At 43.7% G+C, this 15,104-nt stretch overlaps 1 protein-coding gene across 1 annotated transcript in view; it reads right to left on the reverse strand.

Annotated features, from left to right (window-relative positions):
- Positions 1 to 15,104, reverse strand: part of FNTB (farnesyltransferase, CAAX box, subunit beta) — a 64,919-nt gene that overhangs the window by 23,546 nt on the left and 26,269 nt on the right. The window contains exons 3-6 of the mRNA XM_010962268.3: positions 12,653 to 12,725; positions 10,356 to 10,447; positions 2,700 to 2,846; positions 2,514 to 2,597 (exon numbers count right to left, since the gene is read on the reverse strand). Coding sequence (XP_010960570.1) covers positions 2,514 to 2,597; positions 2,700 to 2,846; positions 10,356 to 10,447; positions 12,653 to 12,725 — 396 coding nt within the window. The remainder of the gene's footprint in view (positions 1 to 2,513; positions 2,598 to 2,699; positions 2,847 to 10,355; positions 10,448 to 12,652; positions 12,726 to 15,104) is intronic.

Here is a 15,104-nt window from a genome sequence, read left to right on the forward strand (position 1 = left end):
TATGTGACAAGCATGGCTCGAACGGCAGGACGCTACCAGGGAGGAGATCAGGTGGAGGAGGAATATGCCTACAGTGCTCATCAATGGAACAAGTCTATTTTATTGGGAGGGTTTCCTAGCATTTGTCTAGCAGATATGAATGAAAACACAGAAGAAGACTGGTGATTGAACAAGTAAGTTAGAGAATGATCATATCTGAAAAACAACGTACGCAATGAAATGCCAAAGTGATTTTGCCAGGGTTTGTTTGCTTTTGCCTATAATCTCAACTTTAAAAAGCTAAATTTCAAGACTGCGTATTTGGTTGGAGTATCTGTAGAACTGGATGAAAATGTAGTGACCAAGAGGGGAAAAATATCTTCTAACTTTTTTCTTAAGGTGTCAACACAACACTGCTTTTCTTCAATAGATGTATTGGCTTCATTGGCATATACTGTGTTAAAAACAAGACAAAAAGCCCAAAAGGAGTCGCTTACGCTAAGCTCCACATCATCAAATTGACACTTAAGGATGGCTTCAGCTGTCCCAGAAATGGGACCTTAAACCAGTCGATCAGGAATCACTTGATCATCACTAGTCAGGTAATCTGCATGACAGATCCCTGCTTCCCTCGAAGGACAGTGGCCTTGCTATAACTAACCTGTTCTTCTGTCCCCGCTCCCTGCAGCCTATAAAAGTCTCCTATTTTGTACAGCTCCTTGGAGCTCCTTTCTATCTGTTGGATGGGATGCTGCCCAATTCAAATCAATTTTTGCTTAAATAAATTCTTAACATTGTTAATATGCCTCAGTTTATTTTTTAACAACAGACACCAGGATATTGTGATATAAGAAATACATACTTGTTCTTCTCGGTTCCTGGCACAGAGCTCCTAAAACCCTTAACATTTCCTGAGTGATTGGGGTGATAGGAGAGTCTTGTTATTCATTACAACCCCCATTCAACCTCCTCGGGTTTATACTAATGAAGTGACTCCTGCAGGATGGAGGCTGGCTGCCAGGGGAACAAACCGTGTGATGAGAGGGTTGGAACTTTCAGCCCTGCTCCCCAGAGGATTGAGTTAATCACCAATGATTCCATCCATCATGCCTACATAATGGGACCTCCATAAAAACCTTCAGTGAAGAAGTTCGGGGAGATTCTGGTTTGATGGACGCATCCAAGGGCCTGTTGGAAGGATCGCACACCCCAGCATCACGGGGACAGAGGTTCCTACACTCTGGACCTCTCCAGACCTCACCCTATATACATCTTCATGTGGCTGTTTGTATCCTTTATGATTCCTTTATAATAAATTAGTAATAGTAAAAATTTTCCCTGTGTTCTGTGAGCCGTACTAGCAAATTACTGAACAAAGGAGGGGGTCCAGGGAACCCCTGATTTGTAGCCAAGTCAGGCAGAAGTGTGGGAACCTCCTACTTGTGATCACTGTCCAAAGTGGCAGCGGTCTTGTGGGACTGAGTCCTTAGTCCGTGGTGTCTGTACTAACTCTGGGTAGTGTCAGAATCGATTAATATGAGGGAAAAACACACACACACTTGGTGTCAGAGGTCTGCTCACCCTTCTGACACCAAGTGAGAGCAGGGAAGTAGTTTCCCTGGTTGATACCTAGTCTGATTTTATGGTTTGAACAGACAGGTTACAGTTAGAAGAAAATCCCCCACTGAAGGTCTTTGCAGCCTGGTTACCTACTTTACTTGCAATGCGTTTTGTGCTCCACAACTTTCATGGTTTATTCTTCCCCTATACTTTCAAACCAGCAGTTAAGCTAGAATACTACTCAACTTGTGTAGAGGCAAACACATTTACAAACAGGCAGTAAGATGGCTTTGATATAGCAACCTCATAAAAAAAATGAATTTGTCAGATAAATAATAATAATTTGGTATAAAATCTCAATGATCCTTTGAGAAAGGACTAGTTCACTGAATTCCCTATGTACTTCAGAGGCAATCTCCTGCCAGGTGAGTAAGCTACTTGCTAGGTACATCGGACAATTCTTGAGAAAAATGATAATTTTGAGCCAACTGGTTCCAATCAGTTAATGCAACTGTTTTTCATATACTCTACTGGCATCTAAGAGTCACCTCTCAAAGCAATTATCACGCAGGTGTTAAGTCATGAAGTCATCAAATTCATTCAGAAAATATTTACTGAAGTCCCTGCTGGGCTTTCTTCTCCCTTCCTATCCCAGAGAGATGAAAGATTATATTATACCACACAGTTACAGATGATGGTGTATCACTTCATAGCAAACAAACGTATTTTTCATTTTTAAAACAAAAGCATTTGATTTTGTTTCTCTTACTTATATTTTGGCATTTACATAGAAGTCATGAGACGGTGATCCCTGAGGACATGTGTATCGTATTTGCAATGACTCTGGACCACGTCACTGACACGTCACTCTGCGTGCCATCCTGTGAGGCAAAGCTTCCTTGGGTTTGGCAAGTCTCATGGCAGATATGCCCTAAAATCTGCTAATGCAGCAGCCTAAGAAAAACCCCACTCACCTCACATCCACCTCACCTCCAACGTGCATGAGAAAAGAGCCATCGGGCTGCTTCAGTGAGTACAAATACTGGAGAAGCTTCTCTCTGAGAAATGAACAGGAGAGAGGCAGGAGACGGCAATGGTCAGTGCAGGGTCAGCAGGCGGGAGCCCGGCTGGGTGTCCGGCCCCGCTGGCTTTGGCTGTACCTGTTAATGACGTCATAGGCCTCCTCGGTGCCAATGATGCACAGTGCATTGACTGCTGCGTACGTGGGTGCAAGGTGTGGGTACTGGCCAGGGCCCCCTCCAAAGCCACCTTCTGGGCTTTGACACAGCTCCAGGAACCGACACACGCTAGGTACATAGCCAAAGGGAAAAACAAAGTAAGAGAGCAGTCATTTCAAAGCACCGAATCCCACCACAGTACATGCCTTTCCCATGCTCCGCCCTCCTCCAAAGGAAAAAAAAAAATCTCTCCTACCATCTAGTCAATGTATACTGAATTCAATCAACACCTGTAAAGGGCCCAGCTCTCCACCCTGCTATCATGTTTTGGATGCCCTCCTTTATGAGCTTTGTATTTAAGCATTTACCTGGTCATGAAGCAAAGAACATAAGGCCTGGCAGAAACACACGGCCTTTCGCAGAACTGGGGGCTAAGTCTCACGCTTCTTGACCAAATCTTTTCTACACTTTTCTCTCAATTTGCCACCCTGGATCTGTGTGCCCAGGCCCTTCTTACCTGTGGGGTACCTCGCAGGCTTTGGGTTTTGCCTAAATCAAGGTGATGCTCAACTACTTCTTCCCATGCTCATCACCCAGGCCTAGAGCCATCACCTAGGCTTACCGGGAATATTTAAAGAGGTGCCTCCTCACTCCCATTGCCAAGTAAGCCCTAGTGGGGCTTCTGATTTTTATTCCTACCACCGACGAGAAACAAGCTTTTAATGGAGTCTGCTTCCATGGTTAGAACGAGAGACAAGTGGGCTTCCAGCACGCTCACTGCATTGTGACAAAGTTAAGTCCTGCTGGCTCACGTCACAAGACTGCACCCCTGTCTGTGGGCTTTTGGAGAATCTTTCATGCGGGTCCACAGAGGCTCCAGTTCCTTCACTGAGGGAAGCTGTTTACTGAGGGTTGGCCTCCAAACCCTGGCCTCCAAGCATGGCATCAGTTTACCCAGAAGCTGGATTCTTGCTTTAAGTGAAACCAAGAGAGCCCCTCTTGGTCTAAGTTCCTCTGAAGTTCACTGGAAAGGGGGCCCCCAGGAATGTGCTGATTATCAAGTTGTTTCCCCACGACTCACAGCGTCCTATTAGGACGAGCCCTCCTTTAAGAGAACCAGCTGCAAATCTGGGTCCTTCCAGTGACCAGGCAGCCTTCTTTCCCTGGGCTTTTTGGTCTCATTCTCTCTTATCTACTGCTGCCAGAGAGACCACATAGAGTCTACTCTATGGCGCCACTGAGACACAAGTTGATGGCTGCCTTCCCACGTCATATTTGATTACTTTTGATTTCAGACCTCCCGTTACCTGGGCAGGGACAGCCAGAGAAAATGCTGCTGATTTGCTAGTGGAGTCATAAAATTGTCGCAGGTTAAAAGTAATACACATTCACTTCACTTTGCCCTGGCAGTTCTACCGTAGGAAACCAAGGATTGAAATCGAAGTTGATAATCAGAGAAGGACGACAGTTCTGTGGCATGTTTTTAATAGCAATTAATTTTTGCAGAGAAAATGAGTTTGTTGCCTAAAATATTTCCCAAACCCTCATCAATTCTTATCCTATTTCCCAGAAACAAATAGCTAACTAAGTTCATGGTCTAACAAAAGTTGGCTGCACTAGCATGCAAAAAGTTTTCTGTATCACGAAAGCAAAAAAATTTTGTTTGATTTCAAACTTAACAGCACATTTTAAAAAAGAAAAGAGAAAGAAAAAGTCATGTTATCCATTCCCTTCCCCAGCTCCCATGACAGAATTAGGCCAAATGCAATACTCCTGACCTTGTGGCCTGAAGTCTGGAATGGGCTGGGATCTGAATGTACCAGACACCACTAACTCACCCCTCCACGCCAACCTCCCTCAGCTGACAGGCTGCTTCTGACTGACTGTGGGGCACTGCTGGGGAACAGGGGCTGGGCATTTCTTGACTCCCAAGACACTTCCGTGCTACAGAACATTCTGATCCAGAGGCTTCCCAACTCACACCTTAAGGAACTGGCAAACTGACCATGAAGCTACCAGCTGTCGTTCGCAGAACTCCTGGCAGTTTTGAAAAGCAAAACGCAAGTGATATTTCTCACTATGAAAAGGGGGAGAAAAACTTGTCCTAGAGACCAGAAATTCACCAACTAATGGAAAAAATATCGCAAGCAGGAAACACTGAGCAAACACCAGAACTGGCACACACTGTGAAAAAACAAGTATTCATAAATCACTCATTCAGTCATATGACTGAAAGATCGAGGAGATCAATTTTCTTTCAAGTCAGCAAGGCATTTCATTCTAGCTTATGTGACAATTTCCAACAAAGTAGAAGACTCTCTTCTAGATCAGGTATTTAAAAACCCAAAATGCGTATATCAGGATCACCAGAGAGCTAATAAAGAATTCAGAGACCCAGACTTGCTGAGGCAGGAAAGAGCTGGACCTCTGTATTTTTAGACTCTCAGGTGATGTGGACACACACAAAGTTTGAATACCACAAGTCTTTGCTGAGTAATTTGAATCACTTTGGGGATATTTAAAAAAAAAAATCCCAAAGCCCAGGCCACATCTCATACCAATTAAATCAGAACCACTGAGGGTGGGCCCAAGAGTTTTAAAAATTCTCCATGTGACTCCAATGTACAGCCAAGTATCAGTGCTTCTCAAACCTGGGTGTGCATAGAAGTCACCTGAGGATCCTGTCAACTGCAGATCTAATTCTGCAGAGCTACAGGGACCTGGGATTCTGCATTTCTAGCAAGCTCCCAGGTGATGGCACTGCTACTGGTCTGGGAACTACATTTTGGGTAGCAATGTGATGAATCTGCATTGTCCAATAGGGAGCCAAGAGCTACATGAGGCTATTTAAATTTAAATTTAAATTAATTAAATTTAAGATTAAGCTCCTCAGTCACACAGGCCACACTGCAACTGCTCAACAGCTACATGTGGCGAGTGGCTGCCACAAAATAGAGAGCATTTCCACTAGCATGTAAAGTTCTACTGGACACCACCGCTTATCACCCAACTGTCAAAAAGTAGGTAGAACTTAGTAAGAGAATCAAGTTCAAAGCGAGAATATCGATAATTTACTCGAACTTTTAGAGGATGGTTGAGGACTGACGGAAAGTGTTTGATTCTGGACATCCCCATCACCAATGTGGATGAAGGGCTCAAAAGCACGCACAGCCCATAAGCAACAACACAAAATGAGCAGGGAAACCCTCCAAGGAGAGAAAGTCCAGGATGATACACAACAAATCATAAGCCAGTAAGAATAAGACAAATGAAATAGGTGTAAGTAGCAAGTAATGTACTTAGGGATGGGAGGAGTGGGAGACGAATAAAGCATATAAATATAAGATGTGGAATAACTAGGAATATATCAGAAAAAGGACCAGAAGTTAGGGTCCATGAATTGTGAACAATAATGAAAGTGCTTTTTAAAAGCATCACAGAGGAGGGTATAGCTCAGTGGTAGAGTGCACGCTTATTAGCATGCCCAAGGTCCTGGGTTCAATCCCCCAGCATGCATGCATAAATAAACAAACAAACAAACAAACCTAATTACATCCTTTCCCTCACATTAAAAAAGCGTGACAAACACAGTGTTGGTCAAGCCTCCATTTACCAAGTCAAAGGAAGTTCAAAATAGAGCTGTAAAAATGGCTAAATGTAAGAGTTATTAAAAGACTTACTATTACAGGGAACCAACAGTGAGGAAGCTACCCAGCAAAAGACCTCAAGTGTGCAAAGGGTAATTATGCAAACGTTAAGAAACAAGAATTGAAGCTACTCTGCAGCAAGAATTTCGGTTAGATTTTAGAAAAACATCAGTGCCAGAATAGGTTACCACAGACAGATTGAAGGCCTAGAATAAGTTACAAAGACCATAGCTTTGGAAACAGGCACAGTCATCCTTGGGCAGATTGGCTCAGGAGCAGATGCAAATGCCGGCTGACTGAGCGGACATCAGGCTAAGACATCCAGTGCTAAGTCTTCCGAATGCCACACCGTAAAACAGCTTCAGCTGAACAGAAGGGAGAGGAAAACTCCTTCCCTGGCAAAATGCAGCCATGAACAGGGGGAAGGCTGGCAGGCTCTCTTAGAGGATGACCGGTTATCTGACTCCATCAAGCACGGGCAGTCCCTGGGTGCTGCTGTTTTGGAATGATGGCCAAGTCTGCAATTGATTCTCTGAGAGCAGGGGTCCCCAGTGTGGCACTGCTGATGCTTGGGGCTGAATAACTGTGTGTTGTGGGGACTGTCCTGTGGAGCACACTGATTGGGTGGCATCCTGACCTCTACCTACTAGATGCTGCAGCACTTGGCTGAAAAACGCCCAGAAGACAAATGACGACATAAGGTACCCTCACTGAAAGATAAGGAAACAGTCCAATTAAATTTAAAATTAAAAGGAAAGATATTTAAGGAGCTATTCAGGGGACAAGCTGCTAATAATCTTTTGAAAGGGAAATTTAATAAAACAATGACACATGAATATTTAAATTTAATCTTTGGGAAAACTTTACAAGTGGAAAAGTTCTAAAACAATTTTTAAGTTTAAGATAACTTTCAGATCCGACAGAAGCTAAAACACCTAACTTAACAGTGCAGTGGTTTCCCTGTGGTTTTCATTTCACTCCACTTGTTTCATTAAAGTAGCTTTCAGTAACAAAGCACAGGATTCTCATTGAAAGATGCTTCTTCCTTCAGTGCTAAAAGCAAATGCACTTAGTCTGCTTCCAAAATACTAATTTATTTTAGGTGAACACATGTGTAAATTTGTGGATACGATCTCTTAAGAGAGGCATACTAAATTCCTACCTATGAACATACTATTCTCGAAAGTTCTGACACCAGCAGTAAAAGCCTGGCCCTTGCTGGCTTTGCTCAGCAATCACAGAAGCTGACAAAAGTGGTTTTGTCCACTAGAGGGAACTCAGCTTGTCATATTGTTCCCTAAACAAACAGAAGGACAACAGTGAACAAAATAGGAAAGAGAGAAACGTGTGTGTGTGTTGCACACTAGGTGGGGGAGTGGGGAGAGAGAACCGCAAAAAAATAATCTGACTCTAAACTCAGCCTCTGGGAAACCTTAATATCTGTATAAAGAAGCAGAGGGGAAAAAAAAAAAAACAAAACCTGACCACATTTTCAAAGCATTTATTTTCCCTGTATAAAATAAATTAAAAGGCAGTATCTAAAATTGGGTAGTCTTTTCTTTTAAAAAAGCCTCATATTTTTATAGAAGTTAAGATTTCTCTGTTTCTTACTAAAAAATACTTTATTCCCTTATAAGTCAGGGCTACTAGGCTGTGTTCATAAATATTATCCACATCTAGAATTAACTGCCTGCTAAGCACAGAACAAAATACATTATTGGAAAGTCTAAGTCATTCTTTAAAAGTTTGTTAAATCAATGCTCAGAGGAACCACAAGTAAAGCTTTTAAGGCAGCTGTGAAGCAGAAATTTTCAATCATTAACTCTCAAGTGGTTCTTCAAATTAGGACAGATCAGCTTTTTAGTTTTAAAACATCCTTGTAATTATAATTTTTAGAAAATGTAAAAAAGCTTAGAAAAAAATCACCTTTAACCCCACCATCCACACAAATAACTACTACCATGTATGTATATATCTTTCTGGTTTCTCCTATGCACATAGCTCCCTTTATTTTTAATCTATAAATGTTGAATTTTTAACTTTTTTCATTTAAATCATGAATACCTCTCTCTATAAATACATATATTTGTATATACAAATGGATACACATATATAAAACTTTTAATTGAGGTATAATTAACGTAACATTATATTAGTCTTTATATTATATTATATTAGTACATTATATTAGTACACCTATATACACATTATAGGTGTACAGCATGATTCAGTATTTGTATATACTGTAACATGGTCACAGTAAGTCTAGTTAACATCTGTTCCTTTTTAAGTTTTAAATGGCTGCATAGTATTTCATAGTATGTATCAAGACATAGGTACTTTACTTAAACTTTACATTCATCCCCAACTGTTGATATTTAGGTTGTCTCCAATTGTTCAGTGTGAAAAGCCCTCTAAGGGGGTCCTCTCTTCCAATCTGATGTTTCCACAAAAGCTGAGCCAACACTTACTCCTCAGAAAAGCCTTACCTATAAACACCAAGTATACAACCTAGAAAACCCTCAAAGCCGATGCTGACCAGAAACCCCCTTATCACCATCTTCCCACCTCAATCAGCCTACATCCTCCTCTAGGGGGCATCCTTCCTGCTCCAAATCACTGCTCCTCTTGGGGGCATCTCCACTTCACTGTCACAGAATCCTCCCATTTCTTTTTCCTTCTCTCACGTGGGACTTTCCCATCCACATTCCTGACTTTGTGTGTTTTAAGGGGGATCTTGCCAAATAATCCACAACCCCCAACTGGTATTTCAGAAGCACACGGGCCTTTATTTTGACAATTAAATTCCTGTTACTGCAGAAACTGTGTCCAACTCTACTTCCAGAGCTAGAAGCAACTAGGCAGGCTTGCAGCAGCACCACGAAGTGGAAGACAATGCATATTTTTCCTCTCCCTCTGAAAGCATCGTACATATCACAAGGGTTAATGGCCTAATTCTTTATTATCTTTTCTCTCCACATTCATCACAAGACACCCTGCCCAGGAAGGCAAGAATGAGAGGTTATTGTTAAGACAGAATGAATGAGACAATGTGTGGTTCTGTTCTCCTGACCTGACAGTGTGACCCAGGCAGGGGCACTGTGGCTGGGGAGGGGCACAGGCCAGCCTCCACGCATCCGGACACAGCTGCCCGTGCGCTGCGGGAAATCAAACCTGGCCCCGGGACCACACTCTGACTCTCTCCCTGCAGAGCAGCAGTGGGAGCAGAAGAAGTCAAAGACGTTGCCGAGGGGACAGGCCCTGTCTCAGTGAGAACTTGGGCATTAGCTCCAAATCCCGACAGCCCTTTCCTTCCTCGGGTACTCCTAACACTAGAGTGATGATCGGCTTCTTCTTTAATATGTAAATTGTGATGAGATTTAAGGAGAGGAATCACACTGAGGACATCCATCTGCACCAACACTTTGGGTAGAATCTTAGTGGCTTAGATCAATCTCTCATCATAAATCAGAAGTTTAAGACAACCATGTGAGGACATTTGTAACTGGGTAACACACCCAGTGCCATCAAGAGCCACACTGTCCCCCAGGCATTGGTGAGGAGGGACTTCTACAAGGAGTTTATGGAAGGCAAAGGCATTTTTGTCCATTGGGTTGCCATGCACTTCCCCACAGAAGCTCTTCAAATGCATACTGTACTTTCCGGCAAAATCATGTTTCTCCAGAGTTGATGATGAAGATGTTTCTCAAAGACCAGAGCAAGAGCCAAAAGAAAAGGCCATAGAAGAAACAGAATCCCTCTCTTGGGAGTTCAAAGTCTGATTCTACTCATGGGCTTACAATGAATGGCTCTGAAGTGGAGGAGTTTCAGGAAGTTACTGGAGGTCAAGGAAGGGCAAGGGTTTCTTGGTAGCGCTCTGTTTTTCATTCAAAATAAATCAGAATAGAAACAAGACAAACAAGACAAAAAGAGCCCCAAACTCAAAATACAGCTTCAGGAAACACTCCAGATTCCCCAACGCCAGACTCACTCTGTGGCCACCATCTGGGGGATGGGCTCATCCAGCAGTTCCAAGCTGTGCAGGATCCAATAGCAGAGCCATGGGCGGCTGGCATCCAGACACTGCGAAAGGAACAGGGAAGAAAACACACCCTTATTCACAATCATTCCAAGACCCTGCTGACAAGGCAATATCTGTCGCCTTCCTGGCAGCCTGGCAAGGAGGAGGAGGGCAACCTATGAACAATCAGTCAATGAAGGACACTTTACTTCGTGGCCTTAGCCAGGAGCTGAGATGACCACAGGTGAGAAAAGGACAATGGGACAAGGAAATTTAACCTGAACCCAATGGGTCCTGCCCCAAAGGTATCCAAAGAAGCTGATCAGAGGATTTCTCACTCGCCAGAAAGTTAAGTGCTACCATTTTCCCCGTGTAGACCCAGGGAGATACACAGTCTCAGGAAGGGATTTCCTGGATTAACCCATTCACTGATTCAACAAATACTGAGTTAGTATCTACTCGTGCCAAGCACTGGGGACACAAAAATGAATAAAATTCAGTTCCTTCTCTTGAGATGCTTGGATTAGAATGTCTGTCTAATGCCCTCTTCCCCTCCAATAACCACAGACACGTGAGTACAAGTTACCTTATGTCTTTCTGGAACAAGACAACATAACACATGCATACACAGAATGGGCACATGGAAGAGACTAATTCTGCCTGGGCAGGGGTGCTGGGAAAGGCTTCCAAAGGTAACATGTGAACAGATCTTGGTCCTAATTCAAGCAATAAACATTTAAGCATCGAGGCTAGATGGGCAGGGAGTATTACTGCCCAGTTTTACAAACCAAAAGTGCATAAGTGAGGTCCAGAGAAAAGAACTTTCTCCAGATTACAAAGAACAGTAAATGTCCAAGATGTGACAAGAGCTCAGGTTTCTAGACTCTCGATCCAGTGCTCTTTCCATTGATTGGTCCAAGCTGCCCTCTTCATAAATGTGCACAGAAATGTGCTAGCTCACCACCTGGAGGCGCAGCTGGTGTGATGACAGAAGACACTGCTATGGCTTTCAGTGCCAGCTCCTCCTCTCATGAGCCATGTGCCTTTGAGCAAATTACTTAATCTTGCTAAGCTTGTTTCCTTATCTATAAAAAATATTTACCTACCTCCTGGAATAGTTGTGAGGAGTCAATGAGATAATGAATAGCAAGCCTTTAGCACACTATTCAGTGAGTTGTCCACTGTTACAGTATCAATTGTATCAGGCTGACTGGACCCCAACCATCCAGGACTCCAGTCAAGATCGAAAAACTGAGCACCCACAGGCCAAATGTAGCCCACGGATGTGTTCCGCTTGCTCCCTATAGTGTTTTAATTAGAGCTGGTTGTAATATTCAAGTGCTGACAGATCCACATAGAAATCTGAATTTCTGGCTTCATTTGAAAAAACAAAAAGAGGCCTGGCAACCTTGGGTCTGCATTCCTGTGTGGCAGCAACTGGCAGGAACAGAGTGAAATCACAGGTCTTCCGGTCTGCCTCAGTTCCACGCCTCCCTCACCCCCCAACCAGGCCCACATCTCTCATTGATGCTACCTGCTTAGATCTACAGGAATTTGAGTTGGCTGATCCTGCCATAAATAATCAAAAGTGCAACCCCACTCCCAAATAAAAAACAATTAAAGGCAGGGCTGCTCTTTGTAAAATGGGGCAGGAAGCCTGGCGCCCTCCAGTTCACATTTACCCTCTGCCTGCCCTTCACCCCCATCCCCAGTCCCCTTCCCCTCCACCACCACTGCCCCCCCTGCCCCCCAGGACCCTCGGTGGAACCCTAGGGCTCTGAGGAATACTGATTTAAAATCCACTCCACACTGGGGCATTTTTACAGTGTTACACTGCAGTGGTACTCTCTGGGACTTACACACATCAGCCAGTAGAGAAATTAGATAAGCTTATAGGGCAAAGGGGTAGGTAAAAAGATAAGCAGGTAACTGCCTTGTAGCTAGTGGTCAAGGGATGTCTAGAAGAAGGAACGTGAACCCCTCAGCCACGATCGATCTAATGGTGGAAGAAAGCCCCACCCCATCTAGCGGGCTCCTCTAGCTTGGAGCTGGGGTAAGACTAGAGGAGTTCTGGTTCTGTCCTTTCAGAAGCAGGGGTCCCAGCTCTGTGGGATCAGCCACTGTGTAACTGGCTCCTACCGAGTCACACAGGTACAGTGAGTGAATCTGCAGTGGTCAAGCCCATAGGGCTTTTTACAACCAAACAAAAAAAATGGAGAAAGATCTGGCCTTTAATTTGACAGAAAGGGCTCCTAGGCAAGGTTTACCTCATAGGCATCTGTCAGATGTCGGAGGCCTCTTTTCAGATAATGGAAGTGCTTCTCCCTCTGCAAAATAAGCCTGGAAAGACAAAGAGCTCTGTAAACCTATTCTAATAGCCTCTGCTCCCCCAACCCCTCAGAACACATGGGCACACACACACACACATGTGCACACACTCATTCTCACCTTCCGTCATCCCCCCACAGTCAATGAATGGAAACCAGCAATCTCTTTGGTTCCCAAGGGCAGCTAGACTAGAGAAAAGAGGACAGCCTGTGAATGTCCCTAAAGTGTCTGGAAATTGGTGAATGTTGAATTCAGCTGGTGAATGTTTCGGGTGAGATCCTCTCCTTTGTGGCAGGTGGCTTTGGGCTAAAAAATGCCACAATGAGCACAGTTAGCCAGGCAGCAACAAACCACCCAGGAAGTTCCTCCAGGGTTTAACTGAGAACAGATATCTTGCGGCTCCCCACCCTGCAAGCAATTTAAATCTGAGCCTTGCCACTTCCCTGACTTGGTTAGTCTCTGTCATTCCAGTCATTTCTTCTGGGGTCACTTCTCTGAAGTCTGTAGTTTGTACCCTGCCTGCCCCTCAGTTATCCATCTGTTACTGTGTCCCTAAAATTTCACCCCCCGCGTGCTGACCCATAGCCTGGCCAGAGGATTATGTTTGTATTCCCAACCAGTCGCTCTCCTTGGCACTGATGTCCGCGCTGCTGGCTCTAAGATGGACTGTGCCGGCTGCGGCCACCTGCACAGGGGCTTCACTTCCTGCTGGGTCTTGCAGAAAGGGTGTATGTGATTATGGAAGGAAAAAAAAAAGTAAGGAATTTAAGACATTCACTGTGCTTGCTGATTACAGAAATAAAACGAAAGAAGAACCATTCTCTTTTCTACTAGGTATTCAATTCAACAATTGTTTATTGAACTCCCACTGTACTGTGCACAGAATAAGTAGTCTTTACTTCCAAAAGTCTTCCAAGTCATTACTGGAAGTAAGGACCTAAGTGGCTACAATATGAGGGGAAAAGGGTAGGTTTCATAGAGGAAAACAGATAAAATACTACCAAGGCTCTAAAGGGGCAGGGGGATTTCATTAAGAAAGGAATGATCAGGAAAGGCTGTGTAGAACGGGTGGAACTGGAGGCGGGTGGCCCTGGTAAAGAGAGGGTATTTTTACAGGTGGAGAAGAGGAGGAGGTGAGACAATGGGAGGACAGTTTAGCCAGAAGGAGTGGAAATAAAAGGTACTGACCAAGGCCATCAAAAACTTTCAGTGATGATGGAAATGTTCTTTGTGCTGTTCAGTAGGTAGTCACAAGCCACACGATTACTGAGCGCTCAAAATGCGGTTAGTGTGACTGAGCAACTGAATTTTAAACTTTAATTTGAATTAATTTACGTTTAAGTAGCTACAAGTGGCTAATAGCTACTGTACTGTGCAGCCAGGAATAAAGGTATAAAGTGTGTAGGGAGAGCGAGAGGTCAGGGATTTGGCCTGGCTATTAGGAATGAAAGACGAATGGTCAAAAAAGGCAGGTGAAGCCTTTTTTCAGGGGTCTGGGATGCCAGCTGAGGAACTTAACTCAATTTAATAGGCAAAGTGAATTTGCAACAACATGGATGGACCTTGAGGACATTATGCTAAGAGAAACAAGTCAGACAGAAAAAGATAAATACTGTACGATCTCATTTATATGTGGAACTCTAGGGCTTCCACCAAAAAACCAGAAGTCAAACAAAAGCCCTGAGCTCATGGGTACAGAAGACAGATTGGTGGTTGCCTGAGGTGGGAGGTAGAGGGGTGGGTGAAATGCGTGAAGGAGGTCAAAAGGTACAAACTTCCAGTTATAAGATGAATAAGTCATGAAGATGTAATGCAGAGCATGGTAACTATATTAACAACACTGTGTTGCATATTTGAAAGTAGCTAGGGAAGTGGATCCTGAAAGCTCTCACTAGAAGAAAAAAATTTTTGTAACTATATATGGTGCTGGATGTTAACTGGACTTACTGTGGTGACCATTTTGCAATATATACAAATAAGGAATTGTTACGTTGCACACCTGAAATTAATATAATGTTATGTCAGTTATACCTCAATTTTTAAAAAAAGGCAAAAGAAAGCCCTGAAGGTTTGCAGTCAAGAAAAAAAAGACCAGAGCTGTGCTTTAGAAAAATTATCTGATAGCAGTAGGTATTCAATATGTGTTTACAAACTGGGCTGATGAAAGCGCTAAGTGCGGAGAGAGATGAGGTGGGAAGACCAGGAAAGATGCTGTTAAGAGTCAACCAGGTTGAGAAGTACTGAGAGTACTGAGGGCTCTAACTAGCACGGTGCCCAGGAGAAGGTGGGCTTCAAAGCCCCGGAAGTATATTCAGGTGAGCATCTCAATCACCTCTGGAGAGGGATTCAGGTGACACAAACAGACTGGGAATCATTTATCTGCATGGAGGT

The sequence above is a fragment of the Camelus bactrianus genome, chromosome 6, assembly GCF_048773025.1.
Source record: "Camelus bactrianus isolate YW-2024 breed Bactrian camel chromosome 6, ASM4877302v1, whole genome shotgun sequence".
Lineage (NCBI taxonomy): Eukaryota > Metazoa > Chordata > Mammalia > Artiodactyla > Camelidae > Camelus > Camelus bactrianus.